General features: G+C 40.4%; 1 protein-coding gene across 9 annotated transcripts in view; it reads right to left on the bottom strand.

The window, feature by feature from the left end:
* ESR1 (estrogen receptor 1) overlaps nucleotides 1-19,773 on the bottom strand; it is a 383,776-nt gene that overhangs the window by 21,340 nt on the left and 342,663 nt on the right. For all 9 annotated transcript variants that reach the window (XM_061624146.1, XM_061624145.1, XM_061624151.1 and 6 more), the window contains 2 exons: nucleotides 16,710-16,848; nucleotides 2,249-2,382 (listed from right to left, as the gene is read on the bottom strand). In XM_061624146.1, the coding sequence (XP_061480130.1) occupies nucleotides 2,249-2,382; nucleotides 16,710-16,848 (273 nt within the window). The remainder of the gene's footprint in view (nucleotides 1-2,248; nucleotides 2,383-16,709; nucleotides 16,849-19,773) is intronic.

Below are 19,773 nucleotides of genomic sequence, written 5' to 3'. Positions count from 1 at the left end.
GCAAATGATCAAACTTGCCCTCCCTTCCTCCTCCCTCCCATCACCTCCCTTTTGCCCCTTCCCACCCCCTTCCTTTACCCCCTTCCCCCTCCCCTTCCAATCCCCTCCTCCCCCCTCCCACTCCTTCTGCTCCCCTCTCCCCTTCTTCCTTCCCTCTACTCTCCCCTCCCCCCCTCCTCTTCCTCCCCCATTGTCAGTTTTACCTATCCTAGCCATGATTGCACAGGAGTAAATCCCATTGAACTCAATAAGCATGCAAGTGATCAGACCTGCCTTTCCCCTCCTTCCCCCTTCTGTCCCTTCCTCCTCCCTTCTTCTTTTCCTCCCCTCTGCCTTCTTCCTCCTCCCCTGCCCACTCCCCATGGTCAGTTTTACCTATCCTAAGCATGATTGCATGGGAGTAAATCCCACTGAACTCAATAAACATGCAAATGATCAAACCTACCTTCCTCTTCCCCCTCCTCCCTGCTCCCCTCCCCCTCCTCCCCTTCCCATTCCCTGTGTCAGTTTCACCTATCCTAAGCATGATTGCAGGGGAGTAAATCCCACTGAACTCAAAAAGCATGCAAATGATCAATTCATTCTCAGCAAACTTGCACAGGATCCCATTTCCTCCCAGACTAAAAAGCAGGGAAATTCACTAATAGGCAAAAAAAACCTTGCAATTTAAGAATGTACCTATAGCCAACAGATATTTCTATCAAAGTTTAAAAAGCAGGGAAATTGGGCAGCTAGACTGAATGCACCAGGGGAGCAGGAGACCTGACCTCCTCTCTGAGATTTTGGACTGCCTAAATGCAAACACAATTTGGGTTGGTCTTTCACAGTCCAATCCATTTTCTGCGTAGCTTGGAAGAATTTGGTAACATGTGCCTCTGAGCATATGGTGAGTGGTGGCAACACCTGCAGTCAGCCTAAATAACAGAAACAAGACATGTGCTGTGCTGATCTTGTTTTAGCAGGGAGGAAGCAACTATATTAAAACAGTTGATATCGTTCAGATAATCACTTTAAATATGTTTGATTTACTTTGCAATTTTAGTGATGTTTCCTATAGTGAATCATTCTCTTTTGCTTCTGCTTCCGTGAATATGTGAACTACAGCAACATTTTGCAACACTAAAAAATAGCTCCAAAAACAATTGTGGAATAATGGCACCGATTGTTCTGCAGAATAGTTTCCAATGGACATGAGGAGTGTCTCAGTTTGCACAAGATAGAACAGAGGGAAGTGAAATATATCCTAGCTAAATTCTAGGTGTGCTCTATGTTTTTAATTGACCATGCCCACCTTTCCTTGTGAAGTAGTTTAAGCACAGCAGGCTGAAAACATGCATCTTGGGCACGCCAAGTTTGTTTTTCCAACAGCTGGAGTCATTGCTTAAGTAGCAACATATTGCAATCTGTCTGATTTTACATCAAACTGCAGTTTCAGAGTCAACTGTTAATGCGCCCAAAATAGAAATGGCACATAACTTCCAGTTTGAAACAAAAAGACTATCTTCACCATTATAAGACATCGACCAATAAAAAGGCTTTGAAGTTAATAAAAATAAATTTTACACAGATTTCTACAATGAATAATGAGAGAAATATTTTGCTAGGTTAGATTCTCTGTAGAAACAGTAGTAACACAAAAAAGAAGCAAAGTGAGAAGAACACCAACAAACATACAAAAATGTAATTCTCCATATTTGGAGATGGCAGGTATTGCCACCACTCACCATATGCTCAGAGGCACACAGTACCAAATTCTTCCAAGCTACACAGGAAGTGGATTGGACTGTGAAAGACCAACCCAAATTGTGTTTGCATTTTGACCAATTTGTAGGGCTGCCTAATATCTCAGAGAAGAGGTCAGGTCTCCTGCTCCCCTCGTGCATTCACTATAGCTGCCCAATTTCCCTGCTTTTTAAAGTTTGATAAAAAATATCTGTTGGCTATAGGTACATTCTTAAATTGCAAGGGTTTTTGCCTATTAGTGAATAATCTTATAAGGGGGTGTGGCTGTGAGGGGTCATGGCTGTGACTATCATGAAGAGACCCTGCACTTCTGAATTTCTTCTGAATTTGAAACTCCACTTCTGCCCATAATTTATGCAGACAGACACACTGTTGTTGATTATGGTTTTATTTTTAACATGTAACTGTATGGCAGCGAAAACATTTCTTTATGCCCAAAACAGAAGCAGTAACAACACTAAATTTTAAACTGTAACTGACCAGTTAGCAAGCATCTCTCACTTACCAGAATTAAGTAGGACGATGGATTTAAGGCACACAAATTCTTCCCCTTGGACATTCATCATTCGGAAGCGGGAAGAAGTGGCCAGCAGCATGTCGAATATTTCTACAAAACCCTCAACACACTTCCCTTGATTCCTGCAAGCACAGATCAGAGTTTGGGTGATGTATGTGTCTGTGTGGTTAACATTCAAAATGGAGAGCTCAGATATCTACTGAATATGAGAATTGGAAAGGAAACCAGTTTGGGTCCTAAGAGCTAGAAATCAAGTTGGGTAACAGAAAGACAATGGACCTCTACAAATCAGGAAAATCAGGCACCCCACATGTCCAGTCAGGAGAATAGTGAAGAGTGGTCACTAAGCAAAGAATTCAAAGAACTGATCATTGTAGTGGCTGGAAACCTGGAACTGCAGAATGTTCCATTATGATTGCTGCATAAAACTTAAGGACAGCTAAATCCTGAACCACTTCAACAGTGTGCAAACATTTGTTTTTAAGGGTAAAATACTAAATACAAACCAAAGTAACCAAAGGAATACACGCTGAATAAAAACACTTCAGAATCATTCTCTGTCTCACCACTTGGAAAACAGCTTATTTCTTCATCAGACATTATCCAGATGTTATAATCTAGCAGTCACATAAAATATGGGTTATTACCCATATCAGATTACATAGCCTATCCTCCATGTGCGATTTTCTTTACAAATTTCAAAAACTGAATCTCTGGGAAGAGATTATAAACAGGATGCCAATAAACTTTTATTTTAGTAAGCCAGCCAGTATAAAGATATTTTCTTTAAAAATCAATATTAATAAAAGAATCCTATTCAAGTCTTCTCAGTGCAATCCTAACCAATTCTACTCAGAAATAAATCCTATTGAATTCAGTGGGATTTACTCCTAAATAAATGGGATTAGGATTACAACCTAAGGCTTCCAATTTTAAGTGAAGCCTAGTAAAAACAAAGGTCACATCCATATCACAAAGGGCAACCAAAATTATCATTGGGATGGAGCAATTCCCCTATGAAGAAAGGTTACAGCACTTAGGGCAATTTGCCAGAGCTCCCAATGTGAACGACAGACCACTGATTTTAAAACTGATTTACAACTGCTCCAGCTTTGAAATTACAATTTCTATAACACCAACAGCATACTGGTGATCTTGCTTCTGATTACTTTTAAATCTGATCAACCATTGTTGCTTTTGTCAGGTAAATTTTACCTAAAGAAATGCTATAAACAAGGTCCCTTCTAAGAAGAGCCAAGATTAACAACAAAAGAATATATACTAAAGACCTATCACAGCTAGCATTCTATTCTCACAGTCTCCCACCAGATGCATATGGAAAGCCCACAAGCAGGGCCGGAGTACAATAGCCCTCTTCTATTCATGCTCCCATGCATCTGATATACAGAGAGGTACACAGCCTCTGATATTGGAGGTAATATTCAGTCATCATGATTAGCAGCCATTGATTGCCTAAGCCTCCATGAATTTGTCTCATCCCCTTTCAAAGCTGTCCAAATTGGTGGCCATTGCCACACCTTGTGATAGCAAATTCCATATTTTAATTATGTTCTACTCTATATAGAAGGAAATAAATGATGGTGACGATGATTTCATATGGATGCCCATCAGTATATGCTCTCTGAGCAAATCACAGAAGCAATGAATAAAATACAATATTAAAAAACAATGTACAATAATTAAAATACAGCACAAAACCATTCCTTCTAGAAAAGAACAACGAAATAAAAGATTAGCAGCATCTTTTGTCTGTCCTGAATTCTGACCAACCAGCTTTATGAGATGACCCTAGGTTCTTGTATTATGAGGGAGGACAAAAAATTCTCTTGCTCTACACCATTCACACATTTTTAAACCTCAAACATTAGGGTTTCAAATCCCCAAATGTTGCAGTCTTTCCTCATAAGAAAGATTGCAGAATAAATTGTAAGATCTCACATTCAATATAGGTTTTAAAAAGAAACAAAACAAACAAAAAGGTTTTGCTAAATATGCAAAGCAGGTTTCTTTCCTAGATGGTCTTAGGATGCTCATTAACAAGGTAAGGCAAAAAGCAAAATCTGTCTACTGAATCTCTTCCTTTTGATCTGTCACCACCTTTGTGAAATTTTTCTTAGTGATTCAGACATCCAGTGAAAGACTTTGTTATCTTATCCAGGACCAAGTGGTGGATCCTGGAACCCGAATCTTGATGCCCTTCCCTAACTACTGAATAGTGCGCCTCGAGCATAGCCTGGTTTTGACCTTTGAAACCTTTTATGGCTTGAGTCTCCAGTATCTGAAGAATCACCTCCTCCCATATACACCTATTCAAGCCTTGCAATCATCAATGGAAACCCTTCTCCAAACAGACTTTGTATTAATTGGTGCTTGCAATGATGTTGTGATTTTTCTCTGATTGTTTTGTAAGTGCTGCTGTATGGAATTTTTGATATACGAAGAACTGTGATTTTGAGCTGTGTTGATTATTTTTGCATGATGCCCAGAGAACAATTATTATGGGGCATCTGCTAGACAGAGCAAGTAAGTAAGTAAATAGTGCATGCTTGTTTACTAATTAAGTGCTGACATTAATCTGAATATACCGCAACTGCATATGCACCATCAGAAAAATAACAGGGACTACATTTTCTTGATAAATTAGAGGTTCCTCCCATTCTGCATATAAGTACATTTTTTGCAGTCCATGACTAGAGAGCTACCAAATAGCTAAGAACAAGAAGGTACTGCTAGAGTTTATTGCCTACCAACCCCAGGCCGAAGGCTGCATTTGGCTAATCATTTTGAATGATTAGCTGAGATAAACTCTTAAGATTGTTAACTGGCATTAAAAAAACACCTTCAACTACCAGTGGAATGGGGTGGGAGGGCGAGGAGGCAGAGGGCTTTCCATGTTCCAATATAATCTAGCCTTCTTGCTTTTAATTGCCAGCTGTTGACTGCTCAATCCTTCTTCAGAAATACCTGTGTGGATTTTGGCTTAGCTTCAACCATTATATAAACAGGCAGCTATGGGCTCCACCCATCTAAACTATCTTCAGACACTTTGCCCTATGATTAAAGCCCTAACATCTTACTAAGAAAATGTTATTAACCAATAAAATCTTTAAATAAAAATTAGCTAAAAGCTAACTTCTCAGTGCAAAGTGCAAAGATGGTTGAATTCCACATTGTATACTCAAGCAATATATCCAAGCTTTAACTCCAGCAAATTCTATTGATAGTATTTCCTATTACACGACTGGAATCAATATATCTCTGAAGATATTCTGTCACCATCCGTGCCATTTGGTCATGGACAGGAGGCCTTGGGTGCAATTATGAAGAATTAGACCACAAGAAATTTATGATTACCAGTCCCCCTTCACCATCCATGCCTTTGGGGAAAGATCTGAAGAAAGGAGCCTGCTCTACAGACATAGAACTCCCCATGTTGTGTAGAACCCCCATTACATAGGGTTCTATATCACAGGAATTGCCTACAAACCTAGAGCAGGCTTCTCTCTTGAGCTGTTCTTCCCAACACGCAGATAGCACAATGGCAAGGCTAGTGGGGCCACATGATGGAGGAAGGGCCAGTGGACATGGATCCACTCTTTAGCTCCACACAATTGTAATTCATAATAGCTGAACAGGTCTTATGTCTTCTGAGTATCTACATTGGAGTGGAGAACCTTTTTCAGCCCAAGGGCCACATTCCCTTCTGGGCAACCTTTCAAGGGCAACATGCCAGCGGTATGTAGGAATGGTGACAAAAGTATGCAGAGGAACAAATGTAAAGTTTACCTTAAACAGTAGGCTAGTTTCTGCACATACTCACACACCATTCTCTATCCAGACAAGCAAGAAGTATTGCCAGACACAAGGGCACATTCCAACCAGGAAAAATACTTGGGTGTGAAGTGGGGCCAATGAGGGTGTGGCCTGTAGAGAGTTCTGGGGGTGAGACAGAAAGGCCTGGAGGGGCACTTTTGGACCTAGGCCTGAGGTTCCTAACCCCAGATCTACATACACCCATGCCTACTAAACTTGCTGAACAAAGTGAATGCAGATGAAGTATTCGCTGTGATGCAGCAAATCCCACTGTCATATATAATATGAGAGGTGGCAATTCTGCCCAGTTTGGTGCCCCAATACATTTTTGTTATATAAAAGTAAGTGGAAGTATTTTAAGTGTGTGGTTGGAAAGGTTTTACTAAGAGTCTGCTTCCAAGAACGGATGATTAAAAGCAATTATTTACGACTGCTGCTTAGCTCTCTAAGCGAATACCCAAATATGCAGTCAGTACTTGAGCAAAGAACATTTTTCAAAGACTGAAACCAGTCTGTAAAGTAAATCATACTTTTGGAAGGTGGTTTCCGAAGCAGAGGTAAAAGGTTTCTTATTTGAGTCCTCTGACTGTAGCTTGTTCTTGAAATGATAAAAGAACAGTTGCAAAATATTATTTGGAGGATAGAGATCATGCTTCATCAGTGTGGTCTGATAATCGGAGCTGTGTTAATGTGAAATGCATCCAAAATCCCTCTCCCCCAAAATCAGTTCCATTTTTTTATCCTACTTTTAAAAAATGTAGGAAGACTTGGCTATAAAGTAATACAAGGATGACCATGGCTGTAGGGATGGGGGAGAAATTTAATTGGGTTCTCATTTAAAAGCGAATCTACTTAATACACACTTTCCAAAACAATATGCAAACTGAAACACAGCCATCCTTCTAAATCCACCTTTCTCTAAATTTTGCAGTGCAGTTTTCCAGCCAAGGAATGTGTGCAAAAATGCATATACTAGGGAAAACTGCATAAACATGAAATAAACATACAAAAATGCATTATATTATGGGGAATTGCTTTGCAAAATGTGTAAAGGCAAAATTGCCTACAAAAACGTGTGCATTAGAAGAAATTAGCACAAAATGCTAATGAATTTTTATGAACTTTTTTTTAAAAAAGCAAATGTGGAAGTGTAGAGGACTTAAGATTGGAAAAATGAGAAACTGAGAGAAACCAAAATTGAGAAATTCACTCATCGCTACCTGGCGGTGTGTTTTTTTCATCTTGATTCACGCATTAAGAAGTAGTAGTCTGTATTGTTATTTTTCATGTATATTGCATTTCATTAATTCGGGAAACATAAGCCTGCATTAGTGAAGTGTGATATAGTTTTCAATATTACAAAAGGAAAACAGAGGCTGAGGCTACAATCCTATGCACCCTTACTAGAGTGTAACTACCACTGAATTCAGCAGAACTTTCGTATCAACAAACATGCTTCAGCTTGTGCTGGGAGAACAAATGGTTTAGCAAAAGCTATCTAATGAGTCAATAGCTAAACTATCATTTGTTACTGATCTCCCAAATTCAAGACTAAAACTCTGTCCAGTAGGCCACCTATAAATCCAATACAGCAGGTTTAATAAATTGCTCTATACTGTATGCAGTTAGAGAACAACAAAACACATTCTGTTTGTATTTACATGTAACAGACCCAGTAAACAGGAAAAAGCAGTGGTTAGGCGAGTCCAGATGACAGTTTATGCACTGTCTGCATAATCTAGTACTGAATCAGAAGTGCTGAGGAAAATATATGGTATTTTGCATTATATTATGTTGTCTGGACTGTGTTCAGCAGTGAACTCACCAAAAATGGGAAATTGTAATTTTTGAGACAGCCTGAACTGACAGCCTAAAAAAAATGGGCCACATAAACCCCCTTATACCTGCTCCCACCAACCCATACCTATTCAAGTAACTCCTTATAAACTCTTCTTACCTAGGACTAGTGATGGCAGTGGCACACTAGTCAAGAGGAGAGGGAAGAATGGAGGTCTCTCCCAGGGCCAGCATCAAGGGTCAGCATGGTCAAGTATCTGCTGAGGGCCCACATTGCAGCAGGGGGGCATGGAAAAGAGCTCTCCTTGACCTGCTCCTCCTTTTCACCATTGCAACCAGCTGGTTCACCTGTCTCCCACTCTAGCCCAGAAAACAGTGGTGGTGAGAGAGAGGGTGGTGCAGTAGACACCACTCCCTGCTTGAAGATTGACTCTGTGCCTGGTAGGCAAGCTGGTGGTAGCAAGGATGAGGAAGTAGAGGAGCAGCAGCTGGTGGTAATGATGGCGAGGAGAAAGGGAGGGGCATTAAGAGTGTATTTCCCAAGGGGTCTCCAAACCCTAGAGCTGGTATTGGTCTTTTCCTCTCTGATGGCTGGAGGGCTGCAGAGCAGCATGCCAGGACCTATGAGGTTAGTGGCTCTTGGGGGGAAATAGCTTTCCCTAGGTCTACTCCAACTGCCAGTAGCCTTTGGGAAAACTACATTTCCTAAAGGCCATTAGGCCTTTTTTGAGGTGTCTGTACTTTGAGGTGAGCACTCTGAGACACCGAAGCTGAGGTCTTAGGCCAGTTTTGATAGGCTTCACCAGCATCTTTTGCTGACCTCACTAATATGTCAGTCAGTCAGTCTCTGTCTCTGTCTCTCTCACACACACACATAAACTGACACAAGAATATGTACAGCCCCATTCCCACACACATACCCTCCTCCCACATACATAACTGTAAAAATGAGTGGCTCATATTAAAAATTTTAAACCACTATCAACATAAAACAAAGTCTTGAAAAGATGTCTGAAGATTAGCAGCAAGGATGCCTGCTGAATCTCTACTGGAAAAGTATTCATGGCATGGGACTGGCAACACTAAATGCCCAACATCTAGTTCAAGCTAGTCAGGCTTCTGAAACACAGAGAACAAGTAACAGTGATCCTCCAGATGAAATTCAGTGACAGAGCTTAGATATAAGGACTCATGCTGCTCATAAGGTATCCTGAACCCAAGTTGTTCAGAGCTGTATATATTAATACAAGAACCTTGAACCTGCCCTGGAAGCATATGGACAGTCACTGGGAATGTTTGGCAACAGTGTGCCATGCTATCAGCCATCTGAACCTATCAACTAGGTTGGAGCTTCTGGATCAGGTCCAAATGCAGTTCCACATAGAGTGCAATGCAATAATCCAGTCTCGAGATCTCACTCCTGTCAAGTGTTGCAGCTTTCTGCACTAACTGCAGCTTCCAGATCAGGTGTGGGGAACCTTTGGCCCTCCTGTTGCTGCACTGCAACTTTCATCAGCCCTAGCAAGCATGGGCAATGGTCAGGGATTATGGGAGTTGCAGTTCAGCAACATCTGGATCATCTATTCCAGATCATAGAATAGAATCATAGAATCATAGAGTTGGAAGGGGCCTTGTAGGCCATCGAGTCCAACCCCCTGCTCACAGCAGGAAATCCACAGCTAGAGCATCTCCCGCAGATAGCCGTCCAGCCTCTGCTTGAAGACATCCAGCGAAGGGGATCCCACCACCTCCCTAGGCAGTCGGTTCCATTGCCGAACTGCCCTTACTGTCAAGAAGTTCCTTCTAATGTCCAATCTGAATCTACGCGCCTGCAACTTAAAACCATTAGACCTAGTCCTACCCTCTGGGGCAGCAGAGAACAAATCTGTACCCTACTCAATGTGACAGCCCTTCAGGTACTTAAAGAGTGTAACCATGTCACCCCTCAGCCTTCTCTTCACCAGACTGAACATGCCAAGTTCCTTCAACCTTTCCTCATAAGACTTGTTCTCCATACCAGCTATCATCCTCGTCGCCCTCTTCTGAACCCGCTCCAACTTGTCTATATCTTTCTTAAAATGAGGCGCCCAGAACTGAACGCAGTATTCCAGATGAGGCCTGACTAATGCAGAATATAGTGGGACTATTACTTCCCTCGACCTGGAAACTATAGCTCTGTTTATGCAGCCCAAAACCGTGTTTGCCTTTTTTGCCGCAGCATCACACTGCTGGGTCATGTTCAACTTGCGATCCACTACAATTCCAAGGTCCTTCTCACACGCACTACTGCTAAGCCAGGTATTTCCCATCCTGTACCCGTGCATTTTGTTTTTGTGGCCTAAATGCAGAATCTTGCATTTGTCTTTATTGAATGTCATTTTATTAATTTCAGCCCAATTTTCTAGTCTATCCAGGTCCCTTTGGATTTTATTCCTGTCTTCCATTGTGTTAGCTATCCCTCCCAGTTTTGTATCATCCGCAAACTTCATAAGGCTTCCCTCCACCCCATCATCTAAGTCATTGATAAAAATGTTGAAGAGTATCAGCCCTAGGACAGAACCCTGTGGCACTCCAGTGGAAACCTCCTTCCAGTCCGAAGCAGAGCCACCGATGACTACTCTTTGAGTACGGTTTTCCAACCAGTTGTGAATCCACCTGACAGTATTTCCATCTAGTCCGCATTTGACGAGTTTGCTAATCAAAAGGTCGTGGGGGACTTTGTCAAACGCTTTGCTGAAATCTGGATAGATGACATCTACAGCATTTCCACCATCTACTAAGCTAGTGACCCGATCAAAAAAAGAGATGAGATTAGTTTGACAGGATTTTTTCTTGACAAACCCATGCTGGCTCCTACTAATCACAGCTCTGTCATCTAGATAGTTGCCAATGGACTCTTTTATTATATGTTCTAATATCTTTCCCGGTATTGAAGTCAGACTGACTGGCCTGTAATTCCCTGGATCTTCTTTTTTACCCTTTTTAAAGAGCGGGACGACGTTTGCCCGTCTCCAATCCTCCGGCACCTCTCCCGTTCTCCATGATTTCTCAAAGATGATGGCAAGAGGTTCCGAGAGTACATCAGCAAGTTCCTTCAGTACTCTGGGATGCAGTTCATCAGGCCCTGGAGATTTGAACTCATTTAGGTTAACTAGGTATTTCCTGACTATCTCCTTATCAATGTTGAACTGCAATCCCGACCCCTTACTGAGATTGCTACCGATGCAAGGTTGCACACTGTTCCCTTTTTGGGAGAAAACGGAGGCAAAATAGGTGTTGAGCAGTTCTGCTTTTTCCTCGTTATCTGTCAACATTTTGCCATCCTCACTGAGCAGCAGTCCCACCATTTGCTTGGTCTTTCTCTTGCTTCGAACATATCTGAAAAACCCCTTTTTGTTGTTCCTCACTTCCCTCACCAGCCTCAGCTCATTTTGGGTTTTAGCTTTCCTTACGCTATTCCTGCAAGCCCGAGCCACTCGTCGGTACTCTTCCTTGGTGATGTGTCCTTCCTTCCATTCTTTATACATGCACTTTTTATTTTTACCTCCTCCACCAGTCTTCCGTGTAGCCACATTGGCTTTTTCTGATGTCTTCCGTTTTTCTTCCTCTTTGGAATTGTTTGCGATTGCGCTTTTTGTAATACGTTCTTCATGAACTCCCACGCTTCTTGGGTTCCTTTTTTCTTTAGCCACGGGATCCTACCCATCATTTCCCTGAGCTTGCTAAAATTGGCTTTCCTGAAATCCAAGGTCCATATTTGACTATATTTTTCTTTGGCTTTCCCCAGAATCACGAATTCCAGCATTATGTGGTCACTTTCCCCCAAGGTACCTACCGCTTTAATTCCCATGACCAATTCGTCCCTGTTAGTTAAGATCAGGTCCAGGATTGCCGATCCCCTTGTTCCTTCTTCTACTTTTTGAAAGAGGAAATTATCAGCAAGGTCCATCAGGAACTTGTTGGAGGCTTTGTGCTTCTCAGAGTTTGTCTCCCAGCAGATATCCGGGTAGTTGAAGTCCCCCATCACTACTACTTCTTGCTTCCTTGAGATTTCAGAGATTTGTTTGAGAAAGGCCTCGTCTACCACCTCTTCTTGGCCAGGGGGTCTGTAGTAGACACCTACTACCATGTCGGTTTTATTTGTTTCTCCATTTATTTTTACCCAAATGGTCTCTATCGGACCACTTTGTTCGCTCTCTTAGATTTCCATAGAGGTGTATTTGTCTTTGACGTATAACGCTACTCCCCCTCCTTTTCTGTTGCTTCTATTCTTTCTGTAGAGTTTATATCCTTGAATGGCTATATTCCAATCATGGGAGTCATCCCACCAAGTCTCTGTTATCCCTATGAAGTCATATTTGCCTTGATGCACTAAGACTTCAAGCTCCTCTTGCTTGTTTCCCAAGCTCCGCGCGTTGGTATATAGACACCAGAAGTCTCTTTTGTCCTGATTGGATTCGTCCGTTAATATACCGATCAACCACAAGGGAAGCCCAACATAGAGCATTGCAGTATTCCAGTGTCTAAGTTACCAGTCCATGGACTACAGTGGCCAGGCTATCCCATTCCAGATATGGCCATAGCTGGCATACTAGCTGAAGCTGGTTAAAGACACTCCTAGCCACAAAGGTTACTTGGGCCTCTAATGACAAAGATGTATCCAGGTGTGCCCCCAAACTATGTACCTACTCCTTCAGAGGGAATGTAACCCCAGCCAGAACAAGCAACTGGCCCCATACCCAGCCCACACATTGGGTCCAGGAGAATACCCTGATCGATGGTATCAAAAGGCACAGAGAGAGAGTAACCTGGTTGAACTCTCCATGTCCCTCTTTCAATAGAGGCCATCCATCAGGGCTACCAAGGCTAATTCAGTCCCAAAGCCAGGCCTGAACCCAGATTAAAGTGGATCCAGATAATCAGTGCCATCCATGAACACTTGCAGTTGTTCCACCACAATAGAGGGCACCTTCAATTAGGTGACTATCCTCTGGCAGCACTTTAAACAGAAGACTGTCCTTTGTAATGTAGGGTACATATCCAGCCTAAGAAAAAAGCTAGCATGAACATGATGATCCAGCAGCCATCTCTGTAACTGCTTGCACTTTTTCTAGCAGCTGCAGCCATAGAATTGACTGCCAGATTAATGCATGTATAGCCTGTTTCAAGCGATCGTTTGTCCATATGGTCATGTACCTGCATATACTTTTGAAGAGATGAATCAGTAGTTTAAGCTATTTGGACTGTGAAGTAAGATAACATCCATGAAGAGCATTCAAATGAATATATTGAATAGAATGGAAAGAAATATATAAAGGAGCTAATTATTTCACAGCCAACCCAATATATGCCTATTCAGAAGTAAATCCCTTAAATCCAATGGGGCTTATTCCTGACTAAGGCTGCAGTCCAATACACATTTATCTGGGAGTAAATTCCACTGAACCCAATGGAACTTACTTCTGAGTAGACATTTAGTGAATTGTAGCCTAATACTGTGACGTTAAACATCATGCATTTTGCTCTCCCATGAACAATTAAGGCTGAAGTCCTAAACACACATATGTTTAACCAATAAAAATTAAACATGCTTAGGATGAGGTTGTAAAAAAAGGAAAGTCCCAAACTCACAGCTGGGATGACTGAAAGCTGAAAGAAGACTGGTATTTAACAATTACTTGTTGGTTATAAATTACTTGTTGGTCATAAAAGCTCAAAGAAAAGGGAATATGTGTGGAATTGCAGCCTTAAAAGCATTATTAATTCTTGGAAATGCCAAGCTATGATTTTTTGCCTAAGTGTTTTGAAGCATTCAACTTAATTCGTTACTATTGCATATTTTTATTTCTGTAGCAATTCATATCAGCAGTTCACCATAGAAGAAAACTGTAATCCTATCCACATCTACTCAGAAAGTGTCCCACTGAGTTCAATGAGGCTTACTGCCAGATAAGTGAGTATAGGATTGCAGCCTTAGAAGAAGAAATCTCATGTCTTATGTTTCAAAACCTCATGTTCATGAAAGCACTTATATCCTCCATTCCTCGTGACAGACTTGCATAAGCTAGATGCTCTTGCAGTATTATACTGCTGAAGTATGAGAAGGTTGATATTCTGAATGTAACGTATACCACAAGTAGAGGCCAAAAATGTAAGCATGTTTTTATATCTCCCACTAAAATCAATGGAATGTAAAAGATTTTCCTCTTGGAAAACCTTAGGCATTTTGCATACTAGGATTATGGCTGCCAATGTAGGGCATAATAAAGGAACTTCACTATCTTCCAGGAACCCCATGAAATGAGACAAAATGGAAGAGAAGTCATATGATAACTTATGTACCACTTAATAAGAAGGACTGTAGCTCAGTGGCAGATCATCTCTCTTGCATGCAGAAGGTCCCAGGTTCAATCCCTGGTGTTTCCAGTTAGGGCTGGGAAAGCTCCTGCCTGAAATCCTGAAGAGCCACTGTCAGCCAGAGTAGACAATACAGAACTAGATGGACCAATAATATGACTCAGGCATTTTCCTATGCTCCTAATGGTGAAGGCATCCACCAATGAGACATAGCCACTACATGAGAATGAGCAGAACGTGAAACACTTGCAATTGTCTGCAACAGCAAACAAATCTGTATCTCCAATGGTGAGACAGAAGTGGTGGCACTTGACTCTGAAGGGACCCCTCATAAATGAGATGTTCCAATCCACTTAAGAAGTCCATTAGAGTGAAATGCACTCCTGATGTCCTGGTGTGGACCCCAGCACCCATTACTAGTGTGAGCCTGCCCAGAACAGAGTGGTTTATCCTCTCCAGTGACTGAGATAAACCTTTGTGACTAAATTGTCAGTGTCTACCTGAACCATTATTCCTGAAGGATCGTGGAAAAGTCCAAACTGAAAATGAACTAATATATAGGATGTCATGCTGACATCACGAGTAGATCATATGTTAGGGGAAATAACAATCAGAGACGTTTTATTCAACAGTCTTGCAAAACTGTTTTGCAACATAGAGATGGGTAAAGATTAGAATTGCTTTTTAAGATATTTTTAAAGCTTTTTTAAAAAGATGTTTTATTTTAATACGTTTCTTAAGATGTTTCATATATTTTAAAGCCTATTTTTAAAATGTTTTAGAGTGTTTTTAGTGTTTTGTTTGCTGCCCTGGGCTCCTTCTGGGAGGAAGGGCAGGAAATAACAACATCAATAATAATGGGGAGGATGTAGGGGACATGGGGTAGGATGTAATTATGCGCCATTGTAGAGCTATTTGAGCCATCACAGTCATTTACACTGGAACAAACCAATGCACCTGATGAGATATAAAGTGTCAGAAGGGGATTAGTACTGATGCACACAACATAGCATTATGAACTTTCTCCATTTATTTTCCCATGCCATCAACTAATGTGAGTTGTTGCTGCAAATCCTCTCTTGAGGGTTGGGTTGTACATTTATTAATCACTGGAAGGAAAAAAAGCCTAGGAATCGCCAATTCTAAACAAAGCTAGCAGTTTAAATTAAATACAGGGCATGTTTGCAGTTAAGTCAACATCTGGCATGGACTGAGATTTTCCTGCAATATTGGCCAATTCTTTCAATCAAAGAACTGTGTGAAAACAACTGAGAGAGAAGTGACGGATTTGGGATAAACATTTCTTTTATTTGTGAATTTGAAAAAAGCAACAACTGGGGAGTTGAGGTGATAGTCAAAATAGCCCTTTTTTCCTTTTAAAATAGACTATGAATTGCTATTCCATTCTTAGAGGCTCTTGCATCACACAAATATTTCTTTTAGAATTGAGCCAGGAACCTGGTTTCTGGTGGCAGTACATATGGCATCTGACAGCAGCCAGAGAAACATCAAGGAAAAATATTGTTGTCAATCAAGAATTCCTCACGTTGGTGGTGGTGTTGATGCTGTTGTTTGAATATTTTCTCTGACCTTTAATTAAATCACAGTTAAAGCAGCTTTGACTTTACCATCTGATATTTCATAAATATTCTTCAATACACCTTGGAACCTTAAATTGCATCCTGGAACAGTGTCAGTTTGGACAGATGTCCTACATGTTCATTCCTGAGCAATACATTTTAAATTCCCAACCACAGATTTTTACATAACTTTTTTGGGGAGGGAGAGAGAGGACAGCAAAATCAATACCCTTTTTCCTTCACATAATAAATAAATTGCTCCACAGACAGAAACAGATTTGGTTCCTTTTCCTTTCCCTTCCCTTTAAGATCACACACACACACCACCAACAAAACACCATAAAAATAGTCCAAGACCAATGTGTGCATACATTATGTGAACACATATCAAGATTTGATCCAGGCATGGACTGAGGACACATGATACAACAACCCTGCTGAGGTTAAGCAGGTTTGGGTCTGCTCAGTGTCTGGATGAGAGACCCTGGGAACCCCATGTGTGCAGGCTGAGCATTATACAGGGAGAAGGATGGGATATAAATGTAATACATAAAGAAAGACCATTCTGGGGAAATTATCATGCTCATCTCTCTCATTGTAATAAACTTGAAATAAAATTTAGCTAATACACACTTAGCATGAAATCAATTAGTGGGCAGTTGTGTGTTGGTATTCATCTAGGTCCAGACTCCAGGCTTCATCATGTAAATATATAGATAAAATATTGTTAGTGATCCAGTTTAAGGATAGCTGTTCTCTGCCTCTAGCATTTGGTATGAATGGCATGGTTACAGGTCAAGATGATCCTAGTAATATTGCACAGCATGACATTTATGAGAATAAATAATAGAAATAAGCAAACAAAAACCATGTGGACTGACCTGTCCAACAGCAGGTTGGGGGCAAACAGTAGCTTTCCTGGGTGCTCCACTGATCGCCACACTAAGCCAATCATCAGTATCTCTAGCCAGGCACATTCCAGGAGATGGACCTGATCATGGAGTGATAAATCCACAAACCCTAAACAAGAAAAGGAAGAACAGTAAATGGCAAGATTAACTTTATTTAGTGTGGAAAGAAAAGCTGGTCTGGTGCAGTGGTGGGGTCTGGATGTGAGAGACTTGATCTTGCTTAGTCACAGAGTTCACAAGAAAACACTATCAACCCTTAGCTTAACCTACTTCACAGTATTGTTGTGATGGAAAACCCAGGTAGCCTCAGGCATGCTGCCCTGGCAACCTCAAATGAAGGGCTGAATACAAATGTGGCAACAAAACAGAGTCGAAATAAATAAATAAATAAATGCAAGTAGACATATTGGAATAATTAGAAAAATATGGGAGGTCCCTGCAGTAGTTTAGAGCAGCAAGACAGAATCATAACTAACTTTATAAATGATTTTTTTTGTTTCTCCCTTTTCTTTGTTATGGAGTATTAATACACTTGTTTAAAATGTATAATGGCAATTTGACAAGCTGTTGCTTTTCTGTGGTCTTGAAAACTAAGAAAGTAAAGATCACTACTTCTGTGGTATAAAATCTTTGGCTTCAGTTCTTAAACCATGTATTTGGAATTATCACGTATTACAAATCATACATTACCAATGTTTTAGCCAACAGGGCCATACCAAGGCCCCATGCATGGATCCTGGCATGGCTAATGCTACATAGTGCTCTATCTTATGTGTGATATATGGCAATATACCTAAATTCCTGCTTCCTCCAAATTAAGCAAGGGAGTTGACACTCGACACACAGATAGTTCAACAACAAATAACAAAGAGAAAATAAGGAATCCTAGAATATTTTAATTCTAAGAAGGATATACAGTGAGATGCAATATTCTGCAACGAATCTTTGTAGTGTAAAACTGGGTACTGTTCTAAACCATGTATTTAGAATCAGCTTATCATTAAATCATACATTACCAGTCTATTTTGCCCCCCAGGCCACATAGACTTCACCTAGAATTCTGGTTCATATCAGACTTTTTTATTTATGAGATTACTGCTTCCAATCTTTTTAAAAAAGAGCTTAACTTAGACCAGGTAGAGAAAGTGGTGGGTGGTTGATCCTCCAGACATCCACCACCAGAAAAATGGTAGATCAGACTCTTTGGAGTATGAGACCGTTGGTTTTGGCACAGAAATGAGGAGAGGTGAGAAATAACATCACTGGGAGACCTGAATATTTGAGCAAATGACTTTCCTTCAGGACTGCTCCCTTCACTGCAGGCTTGGTCAGACCTTCAAAACTTCAGCTTCTAAAGAATAAGTAAAACTGTTGATGGAATATCTACTACATGCCAAATTATTTCCATTTCTGCATCTCGAATTTTAGCAGCAGAGATCATATTTTGACAATCACCAGAATATACTTTGGAGATTGCTCACAGGAGAGGATGCAGAGAACTCTGCCTTTGAATTCTTAAAAGTAATTATGTATACAGTTTGAGTTACTTTTGTCTGCTAAAGCCTTGTCAGTCTATTTTAGGAACTGTATTATCTTAGTAACAATAGCTAGCGTAGAATTTGTATTGAGAAGACAAATTATTTTATTTCCTGGTCCTGACCAGAGGTTGGATTGCTTTGAGCAGTGGTATCTTTTGCCAGAGAGAATAATCCTACCCAGCTCTGTCGGAGTTCATTTGGATCACGGAGGCATAATCTTTTTATCAAAGACAGCAATTAATGACTGATTTTGTGTGTGTCTGGGGAGAGTATTTTCTTATCTAGCATAAGAGATTGACTAGTCTATTTCCTAAATGATTTGATAAAGATAAACATCAGATGTGTTTGAATTAGAAGATAACCAAATCAACCAAGTATTCATTGCACATGGATTTATGCTATTACTTATAGCTAAAATTTGTACTAATTGGCTATTTATGGGAAACTTATAATTGATTGCTCAGAGATGGTAGTTGTGCAATTGATTGCTTAAGCCAGAGTTCTAAAATTGATTGCTTAGAGCTAGGAACTGTATGTTCTGATTAGATCTGGGAACTATGTGTTCTCTTGGAGCTGGGAACTGTGTGTTTTTCTGTTGGAACTGGGAAGGGAACTGCACAGTTGGTTACTTGAAGTTTGGAACCACACAATCTATTGTTTTAACTTATATATCAGTTTTGGTATACTCTTTTTTCATTGTTAGAGATACAAAGTTACTTAATGTAATATTTGTGTGAACTTGTGTGAGTAAATCATTAATACTACAAATACCAAGAAAAAACTTCAGAAGGAGCAGAGAATGTTGCTGTAATGATGGAAGATGTGTCATAAAGTGAACTAGACAGTTTTAAACATAACTGGCAAATGATTATCAAAAATTGAAGACACTAAACAAGAATTAGTTAAAAACCTATAGATTGCCAGTGCTTTACACGAATCAATAAAAGAAACTTCACGAAGTACAAATATTGGGTAAAGTATTTAGAGGCATCCCAGGTCTGCGTATGGAAGATCAGATAGAACAATATGAATAACAGTAATTATATTAAAACAAGATGTTGAAAAGAAAAAGTAGAAGATAACTTGACTGAATATCTAGGAAAACACTGCCCCTCTGTTTCAAGGTTATATATAAATGGCAAGCTTGTTATAGAAAATTCATGTAGTATAATTTCAGACATGTTGTGCTAAATAAATAAAAAATGTAAATGTACTGCCTTCAAGACGATTCCGAGTTATGGCGACCCTATGAATAGGGTTTTCATGAGGCTGAGAGGCAGTGACTGGCCCAAGGTCACCCAGTGAGCTTCATGACTATGTGGGGATTCGAACTCTGGTCTCCCAGGTCATAGTCCAACACCTTAACCACTATACCACACTTAGAGTATCTTAATTACCTCTGGTAGCACCCAGTCAAAAGAACAATTTATACAAGCAATTAGGGATAACCCTAAAAGAATCACCTCCTTTTCCAACAACGCTACCAAAATTTTTTT

Source organism: Rhineura floridana, chromosome 4, assembly GCF_030035675.1.
Source record: "Rhineura floridana isolate rRhiFlo1 chromosome 4, rRhiFlo1.hap2, whole genome shotgun sequence".
NCBI classification, from domain to species: Eukaryota; Metazoa; Chordata; class Lepidosauria; order Squamata; family Rhineuridae; genus Rhineura; species Rhineura floridana.
The sequence above is the reverse complement of the archived record's forward strand: the minus strand, read 5'-3'. Positions and strand labels throughout refer to the sequence as shown.